The sequence below is a fragment of the Daucus carota genome, chromosome 2, assembly GCF_001625215.2.
Source record: "Daucus carota subsp. sativus chromosome 2, DH1 v3.0, whole genome shotgun sequence".
Lineage (NCBI taxonomy): Eukaryota > Viridiplantae > Streptophyta > Magnoliopsida > Apiales > Apiaceae > Daucus > Daucus carota.
In genome coordinates, this window is record NC_030382.2 from 55859333 (window position 1) to 55877265 (window position 17933).

General features: G+C 31.3%; 2 protein-coding genes across 2 annotated transcripts; both read left to right on the forward strand.

Moving 5' to 3' along the window:
• Positions 1-9019: 9019 nt before the first annotated feature.
• Positions 9020-10450, forward strand: LOC108208444 (protein STRICTOSIDINE SYNTHASE-LIKE 11). The gene is made up of 3 exons (XM_017378973.1): positions 9020-9323; positions 9463-9732; positions 9887-10450. The coding sequence occupies exons 1-3, from the start codon at positions 9076-9078 to the stop codon at positions 10362-10364; spliced, it is 996 nt and encodes a 331-aa protein (XP_017234462.1). The 5' UTR covers positions 9020-9075; the 3' UTR covers positions 10365-10450.
• Positions 10451-14068: 3618 nt separating this feature from the next.
• LOC108208466 (protein STRICTOSIDINE SYNTHASE-LIKE 11) lies at positions 14069-15499 on the forward strand. The gene is made up of 3 exons (XM_017378995.1): positions 14069-14372; positions 14512-14781; positions 14936-15499. Exons 1-3 carry the CDS (start codon positions 14125-14127, stop codon positions 15411-15413), a joined length of 996 nt encoding a protein of 331 aa, XP_017234484.1. The 5' UTR covers positions 14069-14124; the 3' UTR covers positions 15414-15499.
• Positions 15500-17933: the final 2434 nt, after the last annotated feature.

Consider the following 17933-nt stretch of genomic DNA (forward strand, 5'->3'; position numbering starts at 1 on the left):
CCGTTTTGAGTTCAGTGACCAACTTGATACATTAAACCCACTTCAGTGACCAACTTGAAAAAAGAAGAAGAGAGAACTCAATTAGGAGATTTTTGGGTGCCTGTCTCAACCCGAAACTTCCTTTTGTCACCTTAATTTCTGAAACTATTGTTAGTAATTAATATTCACACAATTAATCAGTGACGACTAATTGATTTTTATTTTATGGGCGACAACCAACTGATAATTGTACTATTTCAGGAGATTCTCCAATCCAACAACATTCTTAAATAAAATCTAATAAATCATATCATAAATAAAAATTATAAATAATATATAAAATTTTGTTTATTCCTAATTTCCAATCTCATATTATTCTTGTCTAAAATTATTTTTCGGACCATCAAACCATGGTTCAGCCTCGTCACTCTATATTATTGAGACACAACAACAATGAAATAGAATTGCTTAAAAAATGCATCATGCATGGTTAAGTGCCATAGGCTATAGGCATGATCAGTTTAATTTATGGACCGGGCATGATTTTCAGAGGCCCGTAAACACATTTGACCCATACAGAGGAGACTGAATTAAAGAGGATCTATGATTGATCACGAAAAGAAAGGCGTGCAGGATACTACTCATATACCGGCGAAGAAAATTTAGCAGATCGAACCTTGATTTGTATGAAGTAAGCGAACTCATAGTATTTCAAGTTAGTTTCGGTAAATAAATGCACTTTTTATGGAAGATCCCACTTTGTCGCGCTCCTTTCTTGTGTGTATATATACTACTCGAAGAAACTACTTTAGACATCGAGCACATAATTAGATTTCCTAGCTGAGTGTCTCAGTCTCTATACAATGTATAAAATGATCAGTATTTTCAGGTTTATGATCACTAATCTTGTGTTGTTTGTTCCATTTGTTCTATCTCAGCCAAGATCCTTTAGTAAAATTCTTCTCCCTCCAAACGCAACAAGTCCCGAGTCTGTTGCATTGGCTCGGAGGGGAGGCGGACCTTATGTTACTATTGCAGATGGCAGAATTCTTAAATGGCTTGGTCCAGATTTCGGTTTCATGGACTTTGCCACAACTGCGTCTGATAGGTGAAGTTGATTTTGTTGATGAGTAGTATTTATACAACACGGAGATATGTACAATTTCTTGTGCCGAGTCTCTGGAATCAGTGACTTTTGAAATATCAAAGAATTATTCTCACGATATAACTTTTCCAGGACGAAAGATGTTTGTGATGGCAACCTCAACCCGGACCTGATATTTCAATGCGGGAGGCCTCTGGGATTTAGTGAAATTACACACCTAGAGGGGGTGAATAGGTGTTATGGCTAATATACCCGATTTTTATAAGTTACCGAATAATTAATCTGTCAATGACAGCCTGCTGTTAATTTTCAGAGTAAACAGTTAGCCTGCTAATAAGATAAATGCAATGCAGATAATGTAAAGCAGCATGCTAGCAACACCAAGAATTTTAGCCAGGTTCGACCCCTAACCCTAATGGTCTACGTCCTGTTCCCCTACCAACTGGTAAGAGATTATATTATTAATCAATAATGTTAACGATTACAATGATTCAATAATATAACTCCCTTTCTCCCTTGTTCCTGTTATCAGCCTGCTGAAACCCCTGAACCACGAACCAAAAGCCTACCAAGACCTATACTTCCCAAGTATACTCTTCTAGCTAACTAGTTCCCTTGTTCCCTTGTTTCACAAGCTGGATACACAGCAACAAAACATTACACCTTGAACAATACAATGAATAAGTGTAATACAACCGAAACTATGAACTCTCAATATAGATATATATGCAAATATAAGTACTAGAGCTCAAAGAAAGATTTAGCAATGTAAAGAGTTGTATTTCAGAAAGCTTGGTGTGTTCTCCTTGTTCTCTACCGAAAATGAAAACACACACAAATTTATATACATCATACCAACGGTCATAATCCAACAAATTTCCCAACGATCTTGGTAACAACCTCACGTTTAAATTTGAATTGAATGATGAACGTTTGGATGATATATGTTTACTGAGTAAAAGATAAATCACGTTTGAAATCATCTCAGTAAAGATATTTAAATAAAACCCGTTTGAAACAAAATAGGAGTTTGTTAAAGATAAGATTCTTTTGAGATAAAATCTCCTATTTGTTAGGAAAACGTTTTTGAATGAAACTCTTTATAAAACTGAGCTCTAATATTTATATAGGATATATACAAATATTAGAATCCTTACAAAGTCGTAACCTATTAAATCTCCTTGAAAATAGACTTTGATCTTTATCCGATTGTTTCTCTGTTCACGCTGTAAGCCTGCTGATAGCTTGTAAATATCCCTGTAAGCTTGCTGACAGCTATAATCATGCTAACATCCTGAAATACTGTTAGTCCGCATACACAACCTTTGATAGCATGCTTACACATATCAGTTTCATGTTATTAGCTTGCTGTTAGTGTCATCATCAAAACCTTGAGAGTATCAATCTCCCCCTTTTTGATGATTACACTATATTAGGAAAAGTAATAAACTCCCCCTAAATATAGCAATCTAATATCACTAAATTTTCACAATTATCACAGAGAATATAATCTAACAAATATCTAATTCACAGATATGCACAGAAACAATTAATCAAAGCAACTTGCATAGATAATTAACCAGGATAAACCACCTGGTATCCAAAATATTATCCAAACACAAACCAAACCAAGTTAACTCAGGATAAACCACCTGAGACCAACAAATTCAAATCCAACCAGCACAAAACAACTAACAACTTAGTCTTTAAAGCAAATTAAAACTTAGGGCCAATGTACTTAAGCAGAGTAAACAAACTTAAGTAAAGTATTATTAATTTCCTAATTTCCTCCCCCTTAATCATTAAAAAGGTTGAGAAAATCAAATTCCAGCCTTGTCCTGATCATCCTGGTCCTTTGCAAACTTCTTGGCGAGCTCTGCAGCAATAATATTTCCAGCCAGCACTGCATTCCCAGCCTCAGCATACTTCGAATCAGTTCCAGCAGCCTCCTTCAGTGCATCCATAGCTGTTCTAGGCCTTGGACTGTCTGTAGCATCATCTTCTGAAGTGAAAGTAGCCTTCACATCAGATGAACCCCCAGAGCCATACATACGCTTGCAAAGTTCATAGGCAAAACTCCCAGAACTGCATTTCTCAGAAGTAGTTGAAGTTCTAGCCCCAAACATCATATCCTTCCAGAAAGCAAACTGAGAATTCAACTCAACCATCTTCTCAGTTAACTGCTTCTGACCATCGACCAGCTGCTTGTGATTGGAACGAAGCTCTTCCATATAGTCATGAATCTCTTGAGCAGAGATTCCCAAATCAACAACATTAACAGCATGTGCAGAAGGTGGAGGTGGAGGAACTTCCACAACAACCAAATGCCCATCTGTGTCCAGTTTCAAGTTGGACTGAGCCAAAAACTTCACATCAAGAAACTCTTTAGCAGACACACTCTCCTCACCAGCAAATGAAACCCCAAACCATTCAAAAACTCTTGTCAACATCAAACCATAAGGCAAGCCACCAGAAGACTTACCTTCCACAGAATCCATCATATTTTTAAGAATCAAATCAGGCAAATCAAATTTCCTCCCAGCAAGAATCATGGAAACAACAACAATATCCTGTGATGACAAATTTGACCGAGTACCTAGCCTAGGACTCACATTTTCAATTGACAATTTGAACAGTGCTTGTGCTAGTGGAACTAACTGTGTAGTTGATGGAAAAACACCTTCAGAAACCGTCTCAAGACCAGTGATGAGTTTCAACTGATCCTGATGAGAAAATCCCTCAACACTTTTTGGACCTCGTTTAGTGTGAATTGACACAGTGGATGGAGGAATTTTTAGAATAGCCCCCAAAAACATCGAAGATAAACAAATCTTAACATCCGAAACAAATGACACATACTGATCCGACCCAGTCAACTGTAAATTCGCATAAAACTCTCTAACTAACGCAGGGTAGCAAGTTTTAGGCAAATCTACTAAGAAAGACTGAAACCCTAAATCCTCAAAAAGCTTAACAACACCACAGGAGTAAAAGGCTTTTCCAGAGAGAGGCTTACCCAAGATGACCTTTCGGCCTGCAAGCCCTCGAACAGCCAACATCTCAGATTTAGGCTTCTTCTGAGTTGATTCAGTTCCAACCTCATCTCGATTAACCCCAGAAATCTCATCACCGCAAACACTCGTTATCACACCAATGGGATTTAGATTTAATAGTTTCGGTTTGGTGGTTCAGAAAGTGGATTTCAGTCCTCAATATCCTGGTCAGAATATTACTGTAATCAACGAGCAGAATGAAGTTTTACGTGTGGGTTCGCGTACCGCTAATTTTATTGGGATTTATAGCTTCTGAATAAAAACTACGACTCTAAGCGCATTATGTAAATTGGCCAGCATGAAATATGGTTGGTAGTTGCTAATGTGGAATAAACGGACTCATGTATTTTATCTTGTTTTTAAACTATTGTAATTATTTAAATTTTCTCCGTATGTCGGTATTGATTTAAATTACAAATGACATGTGTGTTCATCCAATTAGGCTGTCTGCCACACTTTCATGAGTTTTTAGTCTATCTTCGATTTTTGAAATAAAAACCATAGGTTGATATAATAAATTACAAACTAATTTAATAATTAAAAATAATTTCTTAAAATTAGAAGTTGTTATTATATATTTTTTTTTGAACAAATTATTTTATTTTTGTAATTTTTTTAATAAAATTCAATTTCATCCATCAAATAAATTATTTATTGAATATTTTTATTAAACATTTATATAAATTTATGAATCATCTATAATATGAAATTACTGTATTTATAATATCTTACCATATTACATCAATATAAATTATAAGTCATTGCGTCAAATTCAAACGCATTCATCTCCTTGAGCTGAAACTTTTGCATAACTTTTGCACAGTTAAATTATATGATAAGTTTGTGACAAAAAAAAATTATATAATACTCCCTCCGTCCAGTGTTCTAAAAGTCGGCGATTAATCGGGATTAATCGCCGATTAATCGCTGTTCGGTCGGCCACCGTCTCGATTAAGCGTTAATCGGTGAAAAAAGCGTTTTTTCTGAAAATCGGGATTAATCGGGATTAATCGGTCAAAATCGGGATTAATCGGAAAAAATCGGTCAAAAATCGGTGAATTTAAAAAATTTAAAAATCGAAAGTAAAAAAAATTTGAAATTTGAAATTTAATTTTAAATAAAACAAAAAGGCACGAAAATGACAAAACACAGAAATTAAAGTTGTTTTTATTACCTTTCTCTCTTTCAAGATTAGCTCATAATCTCTAATTACATAAATTTATAATATCTTCCTTCACAGATTCAATCAAATTCAAGTTTATATATGAGATGACTGGACTTGTGTATGTATATAAAGACATGTTTTGTGTTACAAAAAATCATTAATCTTTTGATCTTATATGGCTATAAATTTATACTATATATAATTATATTAATATATATATATATGATTTAAAAAATAATATTAAATTGATTACGATTAATGATCCGATTAATCACTCCGATTAATCTCCGATTATCCGATTAATCGCTGGACGGTGCCTTCACCGACTAAGTCCGATTCCCGCTTTTTACAACACTGCCTCCGTCCCATTTTATGTGACCTTATTTCTCTTTTGGGACGTTCCAAAAAGAATGAACCCATAATACTTACTATTTTTGAACACTATTTTTCACTATTACACCCACTACATCCATATTTTATACTCTCTTTTTAATAAATAAACACTATTACCCCCACTACTTTCCTCCACTATCTCAAATCTATTCTTAAATATTAATAGGTCCCACCACTTTACCCACTTTTCAACTACACTAGCGTTTTTGCCCGCGCTCCGCGCACGGGCTTCAAATTTTTATTGAATTTTGTTATTATTATTTCACAAATACATTTAATAAATAATTATATTTGAATTTTCAAATAAAGTATAAAGTAGGAAGAAAAAAATTATATTAGACATAAATCTCTAATACTTAAGTTTATTATATATCAAGAAAATTCAAGTGAAATTATATGTCAAACAATATTAAACTAAAATTATATATCAAACAAAATATTATGTTAATAAGAACATCAAAATTATACGTCAAATCGAATAAATAGATTTGAATGACTATCCACTATAATGATAGTTATACTACATTCTTGTTTCATGAGGTATAGGGCAGTCACAATTCTACCCGACCCGAGTCTAACTCGTACCGAGCGGATTATGTTTTACCAAACCCAAATTATAGGGTTTTGGATAAAAATTTGTTTTTAAACCCGAATAATTTTCGGGCCAGGATCAGGTTTGATTCGAACCCGATCTGAAAACCCGGAACTCATTTCGAACACGAACCCGAATATATATATATATATATATATATATATATATATATATATATATATATATATATATATATATATATATACATACATACATACATACATACATACATACATACATACATACATAATATCTTTTATAATATCTTTATTATTTAATATATAATAAAATTAAAACAAAATTAAGATATTTATATTTAATATTATACATATATATTTAATATTATTTGTTGAATAAATAATAATTACTCGTGTAATATCCTTCAAGTTCAGGTTTAAGATTCCTAAATTTTTCAAGTTTGGGTTCAATTTTGGTATTTGCGAAACCAATTTCAACCGACCCGATTGCTATCTGTAACAGTGATACATATCTACTATGATCAAGGTGACCTACATAAAATGTTTAATACGTACTATTAATGACGTAATATTAAAATTTATAAAAATACTTTTTATAATATCTATATCACTATATTAGACGACTCCCGGATATTAAATATTAATAAAAATATATTTATAAATTTCAATTTTAATTTTTAAACACTTTATTTATATCTAAATTTATATAATTAACGCTTAGTTATATGATACATGATAAGCTTAAAAATTGTGACAGTGTATTCAATATAATTATCTTCTTAAATTTTCATTAGTTGTGTACAAATTCAAAATTCAAAAAATGCTATGATACATGGAATGTAGTTATTGCATTACCATTCAAAATTTAATATAATTGTCATTCATTGATTACGCCAAATTTTAGGATTTTTAGGACATGTGATTGGTCTAAAATAAATATGAAATATGATATGACACATCAAAATTTAAAATAGGTGTTTTTGTCGCGGATTTTTTTTTTTGAAATATGTGGCATTGATGATTTGGCACTGTTCAGGATTTATAATATAATTTGGGTTCGATTTTGGTATTTATGAAACCCGTTTCGACCGACTCATTGATTACGTACAATTTTAGGAATCTTAGGACATCTAATTGGTCTAAAATAAATATGGAATATTATATGACATGGCAAAATTTAAAATAGATGCCATTGACTTGGATTTTTTTTTGAAATATGTGACATTGATGATTTGACATTGTTCAGGATTTATAATATAGTTTGGATTCGATTTTGGAATTTGCGAAACCCGTTTCGATCGACCCGATTGCTGTCTCTAAGTAATAGTACATATCTACTATGATTAAGTTGACCTACATAAAATGATTAATACATACTAATTAATGACGTAATATTTTTATAAAAATACTTTTTATAACTCTTATATCACTATGTTAGAAAATGTAATATATATTATTCCGAAAATTAAAAAGCAACATATTTGTAACATAGCTAAATTTTAGACAACTTCCGGATATTAAATATTAAATAAAAATATAATTATAAATTTCAATTTTTAAGCACTTCATTTATTTATATATAAGTTAATATAACTAAAGCGTAGTTATATGATACATGATAAGCTTAACAATTGTGGCAGTATATTCAATATAATTATCTTCTTCAATTTTAATTAGTTCCGTACAAATTTAAGATTCAAAAAATGCTATGATTATGGAATGTAGTTATTGCATTACCATTCAAAATTTAATATAATTGTCAGTCATTGATTACGCTCAATTTTAGGAATTCAAAGATATGTGATTGATTATTCTGATACGCTTAAATAAATAAGGGAAATTATAATGACATGGCAAAATCTAAAATATGTGGCATTGAGGTGGACTTTTTTTTTGAAATATGTGGCATTGATGACGTGACACTGTTCAGGATTTATAATATACATAGATTTACTATCTTTTTTTAATTTCTGTGAAAGTCAAACCAGCTCATACAAAATGGGACGGAGAGAGTAGTTAGTAACATATCTGTCCTATCTTAACTAAAAATTTATATTAACATGATACACACGTATCAACATTTCATTAAGGTTCTAGTTCTATGTAGTTCCGATCTACACTATTATAAATTTTTAATTTTATTATAAAATACATATAAAATATGGTTCTAATATAAATTATTGCGTGATATATATATATATATATATATATATATATATATATATATATATTAAATAATTTAACATTTAAAATTTGAACAAAATGACTGATTTTAGAAACTAATTTTATAATATAATAATTTTATGTAATTATTATTTTGTTATCCGATCATATTGAAGTATTGTATATTTAAAAAGTTACTTTTCGGGATCAAATCATGGTTGACCCTCGTCCCTTTATGTAATTGAGATAGGGTCGCCTTGAAATAAAATTGTTTTAAAAATGCATCATGCATTAGATAAGAGCAATAATAGGCATTAGTTTAATTTATCTGGCATGATCTTCATAAGACCAGTGTATACACATTTGACCCATATAGATGAGACGAATGATCTATTGATTGATCACGGAAAGAAAGGTGTGCAGGATACTATATATACCAGCAAAGAAAATTTAGCATATCAAATCTTGATTTGTATGAAGTAAGCAATCAAAAATTCAAAGTTAGTTTCAGCATATACATGCACTTTTTATTGCAGATCCCACTTGCTGTGCCCCATTCTTGTGTGTATATATACTACTCGAAGAAACTACTTTAGACATCGAGCACATAATTGGATTTCCTAACTAAGTGTCTCAGTCTCTATACAATGTATAAAATGATCAGTATTTTCGGGTTTATGATCACTACTATTATGTTGTTTGTTTCTTCTGTTGTATCTCAGCCAAGAATATCCTTTACCAAAATTCTTCTCCCGCCAAACACAACAAGTCCAGAGTCTGTTGCTGTGGATCGGAGAGGAAACGGACCTTATGTTACTCTTGCAGACGGCAGGGTTCTCAAATGGCTAGGTCCGGATTTCGGTTTCATGGACTTTGCCACAACTTCGCCTGATAGGTAAACAATTTTGTTGATGTGTAGTATTTCCATAATAGGGAGATTTGTACAACTTATTGTGCTACGTGCCTGGAATCAGACACTTTTGAAAGACCAAAAACTTATATACTCGTAACTCATGATATAACTTTTTGATCAGGACGAAAGATGTTTGTGATGGCACGCTCAACCCGGACCTGATATTTCAATGCGGGAGGCCTCTGGGATTTAGTTTCGACACACAAACAGATAACCTCTATATTGTGGATGGTGTACTTGGTCTTTATGTCGTCGGTCCCAATGGAGGACAAGCGACACGACTAGCTTCATCGGCGGAAGGCATTACTTTTCGCTTCCTCAATGGTGTTGATGTCGATACATTTACCGGAATTGTTTACTTCACTAGCTCTTCGACTACTTACGACATAAGGTATACGCAAACAGACACAATTTTTCCCATAAACTTCAACATTTTCTTTAAAGTTTTCACTTAAAGACCGCATCTGCAATTATACTTATAACGGAAGTAAGAGAAGCTTTTTTTAGTATCTGATATATGATTCGGATATTTATTTCTTATGCAGAAACATTACACAACCAGGTTTTCAACCGGACAAAAGTGGTCGCCTGCTAAAATATGATCCAAGCACAAAACAGGTGACTGTGTTATTACGTCAATTGTACGTGCCAATCGGACCAGCAGTGAGCCTAGACGGGTCATTTCTGGTGTTTTCAGAATATGGTAATAAAAGAATTTTAAGGTATTGGCTCAAAGGTTTACGAGCAAATACAGTTGAAGTTCTATTCACCGTTCCTGGATATCCAAGTAAAATAAAGAGAACTTCGATCGGAGATTTTTGGGTGCCTGTGAATATTATCAACCCGGCAACATTTATTGCCACGCCAATGGGATTCAGATTTAATAGTTTCGGCACGGTGGTTCAGAAAGTGGATTTCAGTTCTCAATATGCTAATCAGAATATCACTGTACTCAACGAGCAGAATGGAGTTTTACGTGTTGGTTGTCGTACCGTTAATTTCATTGGGATATATAGCCCTTAGATATGAACTACGATCATTCTGTAAAATGACTAGCATCAAATATGCTTGCTAGTTGCTGACTAAATAAACGAACACTTGTTTTAAAATGTTCTGGTTCTTTTTCTGAATGTGGGTATTAATTTGAGTAACAAATTGCTTGTGATATTTTATACAGTATTGTTTTTGGGCCTGAATCTTTCGAAAACAAAAGAAAATTTAGAGGGTATACATATAACATCAGATTCGTGATTTGTGCATGATTAGTATTTGAGAAAAAAATATATGCAGAATTCAGAGTTGGATGCAATAAACAATCGCATATTCATAGTTAGTTTCAGCAAAAAGATGCTTTCTTTGTGGGCAAATCCTATATCTCTGTGTCCTTGCTTGTTTATATATTCAATATGAGGAGGCAACTTAAAATAATCACATCTGTAGCCTGAATGAGATATAACGCATGTATTATCTATCCTCGGTGACTAAGAAATAATGTAATTTAAGTATTTTACGAGATAGTCGTTGTACTTGCAAAAAATGGTTATAACAACAGGGCAGCCTATCAGCTTTATTCTGCCCCTCTTAAGAAGCCCGAAACCATTTAGCCCCTCCACTGAAATAAGGCAACGTAAGTACCAAGTAGTACTCGCTCTATCTCTTTTAATTTTACTAGCTTATAGCCCGTGCAAGGCACGGGAGCTTTTTAATTATTTATAAACTTTTTAAATATATTTTAAACGGTGTGAAAAAATTTAATTTATAAATAATAAATTAAAATTGTATGCATCATGCCAATATATTAAATTCTTTCTATCAAATTTTAAATTATTTTAAGTAGAATATGTGACGCCAACTCCTATTAGATTATATTTATAAATTTATTTAATATTAGAATTATTATAATGTGATTTAAATATTTTTCTAAAAAATTTTATGGTTCGAGATTAAAATTGATAAACACAATTTGTTTTGAATTAAGAAGATGAATCATAAACATGCAATAAGATGGTAGAATTTTCTTTGGATTAAGAAAAAGTTTTTGTATTCGTTCCTCACATAAATCGGGCTTATTAATTTTGAAATATATTAGATAAAAATAATTTTGTGACGGTGCGATTTATATGATTCTACAAATAAAATTGGTAGAAAATATTTATTTTGGATTAAAAAAATCATAAACACGTGAAATACAGAATTTGTTTTGGATTCAGAAAAGGAATTATAAACATGTAAGTAGATATCAATTGTCTTATGGAACAGAAGTTAATTTTGTTATAATCTAATGGTGCTTATTTGTTCAATATAGGATCCAATGGATAAAAATAATTTTTTGACGGTGTGATTTATACGATTCTATAATTAAAATTTGCAGGAAAAATTTATTTTGGATTAAAAAAACCAAAAACACATGAAAGACATAATTTGTTTTGGATTCGGGAAAAAAATTATAAACATGCAAGTAGATGTCAGTTTCCTAATAGAACAGAATTTAATTTTGTTCAAATCTAACGATGTTTATTTGTTCAATATGCGATCCAACGGATGATAAGCTTTTGGACCATAGGACCATGCGACCAAATTATCTCCCTTACGCTTATTATATATAAGTATATAATACGTTTTTTTTTTCATTGTTCGACATGCACTTCAATACTCTTATAAAATATAGTTCTATAATTTCTAAAATTTTCTTTTTCTGAATAAATATGTAATATTCAAACTTTTATTCAAAAAAGAAAAATCTTAAAAATAAGTTATAAAACTATACTTTACAGGAGTATTAAAGTCCGTACCGCGTCCCCGTCTCCCAATATATATAACTCAGGGACGGTGGGAGTACAACTTTGGGCAACTCCAATGAAGTGTCAAAAAAAGTGTTAATAATTGGGGTTTGTGACAATTTGTAAAATAAGTGCCATATGTCATGACATGGCATGACACTCTTATTGACTCTCCATTAAAGCAGAAGAAATGTCAAGCAAAATTGTCAACTTTTAGCACCCTCCTGAAATAAAAAAAAAATGTATATGTCTCCCTAAAGACATATAGTTTCATATCTTGTTATACTTATACTTGTACAAATATGTGATAACTTTGGATGCCAACTATTAGAGCAAATTTTTATGTAAAAGTTGCCAAAAAAGAGAGAAAATAAAATAGACTGATAAAATAATAGTATTTTTTATGAACGCATATATAAAATAATAGTATTTGAGCTTTATTGTCTAAACGTCCGGAGTTATGCTTGCGTGACTTTCGGTTAGATGATAAACTTTCTTGAAAGAAAAAAATCCCGGATGCGGTTTATTTTATTTCGATACAATTCATATACGAATATGTAGACCTTACAAAAAAAATATGATAGTTAATACTTAATCTTATCTCATCTTGAGTTAATTTTTTATGAAGTAGTCGTAAACATTGGAGCATTGGAGTACAAAATTGAAAAACATAATATCTGGTCATCAAAATTTAATATTTTTTTGTCCTACAGTATTTGTAAACGTTCTACAATCTGCAAATTATGTTTTGCAATATAAATATTGTAAACAAAACGTAAGACAATTACTTTCATAAATTAGAGAACACTATGTTATGTAATATAACTAATAAGCAGTACATAAATTTTAATACTTGTTAAAGTGCAAAATATTATTGATTGATTGATAATTTTGTTTAAGACAAATTATAAATGATAAATTATATAAAAATTTGGATAATGAAAAAAATTATTTTTAATTAAACTAAAAAATTATAACTCATACTGCAATACTTCAATGTTTTTTAATATTCGTAGAACTTAACTCATCTTATCAAATCCTAAATCCTTAAAAATATAAATATAGGTCAGGCAGGCATCAGCTGTACCTGAATAACTCTTGAATTTAGATGTAGGACTAGTACAGAGACCCTAATCATGAGGCAGCAGGTTGATGGAGTGAGTTCGTATTTCAATTTGTTTATGAATTTTTCTCATTTAATTAAAATATGTTTGATTAATTTTTTCAATTTTATGCATTTTGAAATTTATTTTCAAGAACTAAATAACTAGAAATTTATATTAACATGTTACACACATATCAACATTTCATTAAGGTTCTCCTCCTATGTAGTTTGGTTATACACCGATATAAATTCTTAATTTTATTATAAAATACATATAAAATATGATTCTAATATAGATTACTACGTAGGATATATATTATAAATAATTTAACATTTAAAATTTGAACAAAATAGTTGATTTTAGAAACTAATTTTATAATATAATAATTTTATATAATTATTATTTTGTTATCCGATCATATTGAAGTATTGTATAGTTAAAAAGTTACTTTTCGGGATGAATTCATGGTTGACCCTCGTCCTTTTATATAATTGAGATAGGGTCGCAATGAAATAAAATTGTTTTAAAAATGCATCATGCATTAGATAAGAGCAATAATAGGCATTAGTTTAATTTATCTGGCATGATCTTCATAAGACCAGTGTATACACATTTGACCCATATAGATGAGACGAATGATCTATTGATTGATCACGGAAAGAAAGGTGTGCAGGATACTATATATACCAGCAAAGAAAATTTAGCATATCAAATCTTGATTTGTATGAAGTAAGCAATCAAAAATTCAAAGTTAGTTTCAGCATATACATGCACTTTTTATTGCAGATCCCACTTGCTGTGCCCCATTCTTGTGTGTATATATACTACTCGAAGAAACTACTTTAGACATCGAGCACATAATTGGATTTCCTAACTAAGTGTCTCAGTCTCTATACAATGTATAAAATGATCAGTATTTTCGGGTTTATGATCACTACTATTATGTTGTTTGTTTCTTCTGTTGTATCTCAGCCAAGAATATCCTTTACCAAAATTCTTCTCCCGCCAAACACAACAAGTCCAGAGTCTGTTGCTGTGGATCGGAGAGGAAACGGACCTTATGTTACTCTTGCAGACGGCAGGGTTCTCAAATGGCTAGGTCCGGATTTCGGTTTCATGGACTTTGCCACAACTTCGCCTGATAGGTAAACAATTTTGTTGATGTGTAGTATTTCCATAATAGGGAGATTTGTACAACTTATTGTGCTACGTGCCTGGAATCAGACACTTTTGAAAGACCAAAAACTTATATACTCGTAACTCATGATATAACTTTTTGATCAGGACGAAAGATGTTTGTGATGGCACGCTCAACCCGGACCTGATATTTCAATGCGGGAGGCCTCTGGGATTTAGTTTCGACACACAAACAGATAACCTCTATATTGTGGATGGTGTACTTGGTCTTTATGTCGTCGGTCCCAATGGAGGACAAGCGACACGACTAGCTTCATCGGCGGAAGGCATTACTTTTCGCTTCCTCAATGGTGTTGATGTCGATACATTTACCGGAATTGTTTACTTCACTAGCTCTTCGACTACTTACGACATAAGGTATACGCAAACAGACACAATTTTTCCCATAAACTTCAACATTTTCTTTAAAGTTTTCACTTAAAGACCGCATCTGCAATTATACTTATAACGGAAGTAAGAGAAGCTTTTTTTAGTATCTGATATATGATTCGGATATTTATTTCTTATGCAGAAACATTACACAACCAGGTTTTCAACCGGACAAAAGTGGTCGCCTGCTAAAATATGATCCAAGCACAAAACAGGTGACTGTGTTATTACGTCAATTGTACGTGCCAATCGGACCAGCAGTGAGCCTAGACGGGTCATTTCTGGTGTTTTCAGAATATGGTAATAAAAGAATTTTAAGGTATTGGCTCAAAGGTTTACGAGCAAATACAGTTGAAGTTCTATTCACCGTTCCTGGATATCCAAGTAAAATAAAGAGAACTTCGATCGGAGATTTTTGGGTGCCTGTGAATATTATCAACCCGGCAACATTTATTGCCACGCCAATGGGATTCAGATTTAATAGTTTCGGCACGGTGGTTCAGAAAGTGGATTTCAGTTCTCAATATGCTAATCAGAATATCACTGTACTCAACGAGCAGAATGGAGTTTTACGTGTTGGTTGTCGTACCGTTAATTTCATTGGGATATATAGCCCTTAGATATGAACTACGATCATTCTGTAAAATGACTAGCATCAAATATGCTTGCTAGTTGCTGACTAAATAAACGAACACTTGTTTTAAAATGTTCTGGTTCTTTTTCTGAATGTGGGTATTAATTTGAGTAACAAATTGCTTGTGATATTTTATACAGTATTGTTTTTGGGCCTGAATCTTTCGAAAACAAAAGAAAATTTAGAGGGTATACATATAACATCAGATTCGTGATTTGTGCATGATTAGTATTTGAGAAAAAAATATATGCAGAATTCAGAGTTGGATGCAATAAACAATCGCATATTCATAGTTAGTTTCAGCAAAAAGATGCTTTCTTTGTGGGCAAATCCTATATCTCTGTGTCCTTGCTTGTTTATATATTCAATATGAGGAGGCAACTTAAAATAATCACATCTGTAGCCTGAATGAGATATAACGCATGTATTATCTATCCTCGGTGACTAAGAAATAATGTAATTTAAGTATTTTACGAGATAGTCGTTGTACTTGCAAAAAATGGTTATAACAACAGGGCAGCCTATCAGCTTTATTCTGCCCCTCTTAAGAAGCCCGAAACCATTTAGCCCCTCCACTGAAATAAGGCAACGTCCGAAACCATTTAGCCCCTCCACTGAAATAAGGCAACGTAAGTACCAAGTAGTACTCGCTCTATCTCTTTTAATTTTACTAGCTTATAGCCCGTGCAAGGCACGGGAGCTTTTTAATTATTTATAAACTTTTTAAATATATTTTAAACGGTGTGAAAAAATTTAATTTATAAATAATAAATTAAAATTGTATGCATCATGCCAATATATTAAATTCTTTCTATCAAATTTTAAATTATTTTAAGTAGAATATGTGACGCCAACTCCTATTAGATTATATTTATAAATTTATTTAATATTAGAATTATTATAATGTGATTTAAATATTTTTCTAAAAAATTTTATGGTTCGAGATTAAAATTGATAAACACAATTTGTTTTGAATTAAGAAGATGAATCATAAACATGCAATAAGATGGTAGAATTTTCTTTGGATTAAGAAAAAGTTTTTGTATTCGTTCCCCACATAAATCGGGCTTATTAATTTTGAAATATATTAGATAAAAATAATTTTGTGACGGTGCGATTTATATGATTCTACAAATAAAATTGGTAGAAAATATTTATTTTGGATTAAAAAAATCATAAACACGTGAAATACAGAATTTGTTTTGGATTCAGAAAAGGAATTATAAACATGTAAGTAGATATCAATTGTCTTATGGAACAGAAGTTAATTTTGTTATAATCTAATGGTGCTTATTTGTTCAATATAGGATCCAATGGATAAAAATAATTTTTTGACGGTGTGATTTATACGATTCTATAATTAAAATTTGCAGGAAAAATTTATTTTGGATTAAAAAAACCAAAAACACATGAAAGACATAATTTGTTTTGGATTCGGAAAAAAAATTATAAACATGCAAGTAGATGTCAGTTTCCTAATAGAACAGAATTTAATTTTGTTCAAATCTAACGATGTTTATTTGTTCAATATGCGATCCAACGGATGATAAGCTTTTGGACCATAGGACCATGCGACCAAATTATCTCCCTTACGCTTATTATATATAAGTATATAATACGTTTTTTTTTTCATTGTTCGACATGCACTTCAATACTCTTATAAAATATAGTTCTATAATTTCTAAAATTTTCTTTTTCTGAATAAATATGTAATATTCAAACTTTTATTCAAAAAAGAAAAATCTTAAAAATAAGTTATAAAACTATACTTTACAGGAGTATTAAAGTCCGTACCGCGTCCCCGTCTCCCAATATATATAACTCAGGGACGGTGGGAGTACAACTTTGGGCAACTCCAATGAAGTGTCAAAAAAAGTGTTAATAATTGGGGTTTGTGACAATTTGTAAAATAAGTGCCATATGTCATGACATGGCATGACACTCTTATTGACTCTCCATTAAAGCAGAAGAAATGTCAAGCAAAATTGTCAACTTTTAGCACCCTCCTGAAATAAAAAAAAAATGTATATGTCTCCCTAAAGACATATAGTTTCATATCTTGTTATACTTATACTTGTACAAATATGTGATAACTTTGGATGCCAACTATTAGAGCAAATTTTTATGTAAAAGTTGCCAAAAAAGAGAGAAAATAAAATAGACTGATAAAATAATAGTATTTTTTATGAACGCATATATAAAATAATAGTATTTGAGCTTTATTGTCTAAACGTCCGGAGTTATGCTTGCGTGACTTTCGGTTAGATGATAAACTTTCTTGAAAGAAAAAAATCCCGGATGCGGTTTATTTTATTTCGATACAATTCATATACGAATATGTAGACCTTACAAAAAAAATATGATAGTTAATACTTAATCTTATCTCATCTTGAGTTAATTTTTTATGAAGTAGTCGTAAACATTGGAGCATTGGAGTACAAAATTGAAAAACATAATATCTGGTCATCAAAATTTAATATTTTTTTGTCCTACAGTATTTGTAAAC

Coding starts and splice junctions, on each gene's coding strand:
- LOC108208444 (XM_017378973.1), top strand. CDS start 9,076: ATGTATAAAATGATCAGTATTTTCGGGTTTATGATCACTACTATTATG. Junction 9,324..9,462: donor GCCACAACTTCGCCTGATAG/GTAAACAATTTT, acceptor CTTTTTGATCAG/GACGAAAGATGTTTGTGATG. Junction 9,733..9,886: donor TCGACTACTTACGACATAAG/GTATACGCAAAC, acceptor TTTCTTATGCAG/AAACATTACACAACCAGGTT.
- LOC108208466 (XM_017378995.1), top strand. CDS start 14,125: ATGTATAAAATGATCAGTATTTTCGGGTTTATGATCACTACTATTATG. Junction 14,373..14,511: donor GCCACAACTTCGCCTGATAG/GTAAACAATTTT, acceptor CTTTTTGATCAG/GACGAAAGATGTTTGTGATG. Junction 14,782..14,935: donor TCGACTACTTACGACATAAG/GTATACGCAAAC, acceptor TTTCTTATGCAG/AAACATTACACAACCAGGTT.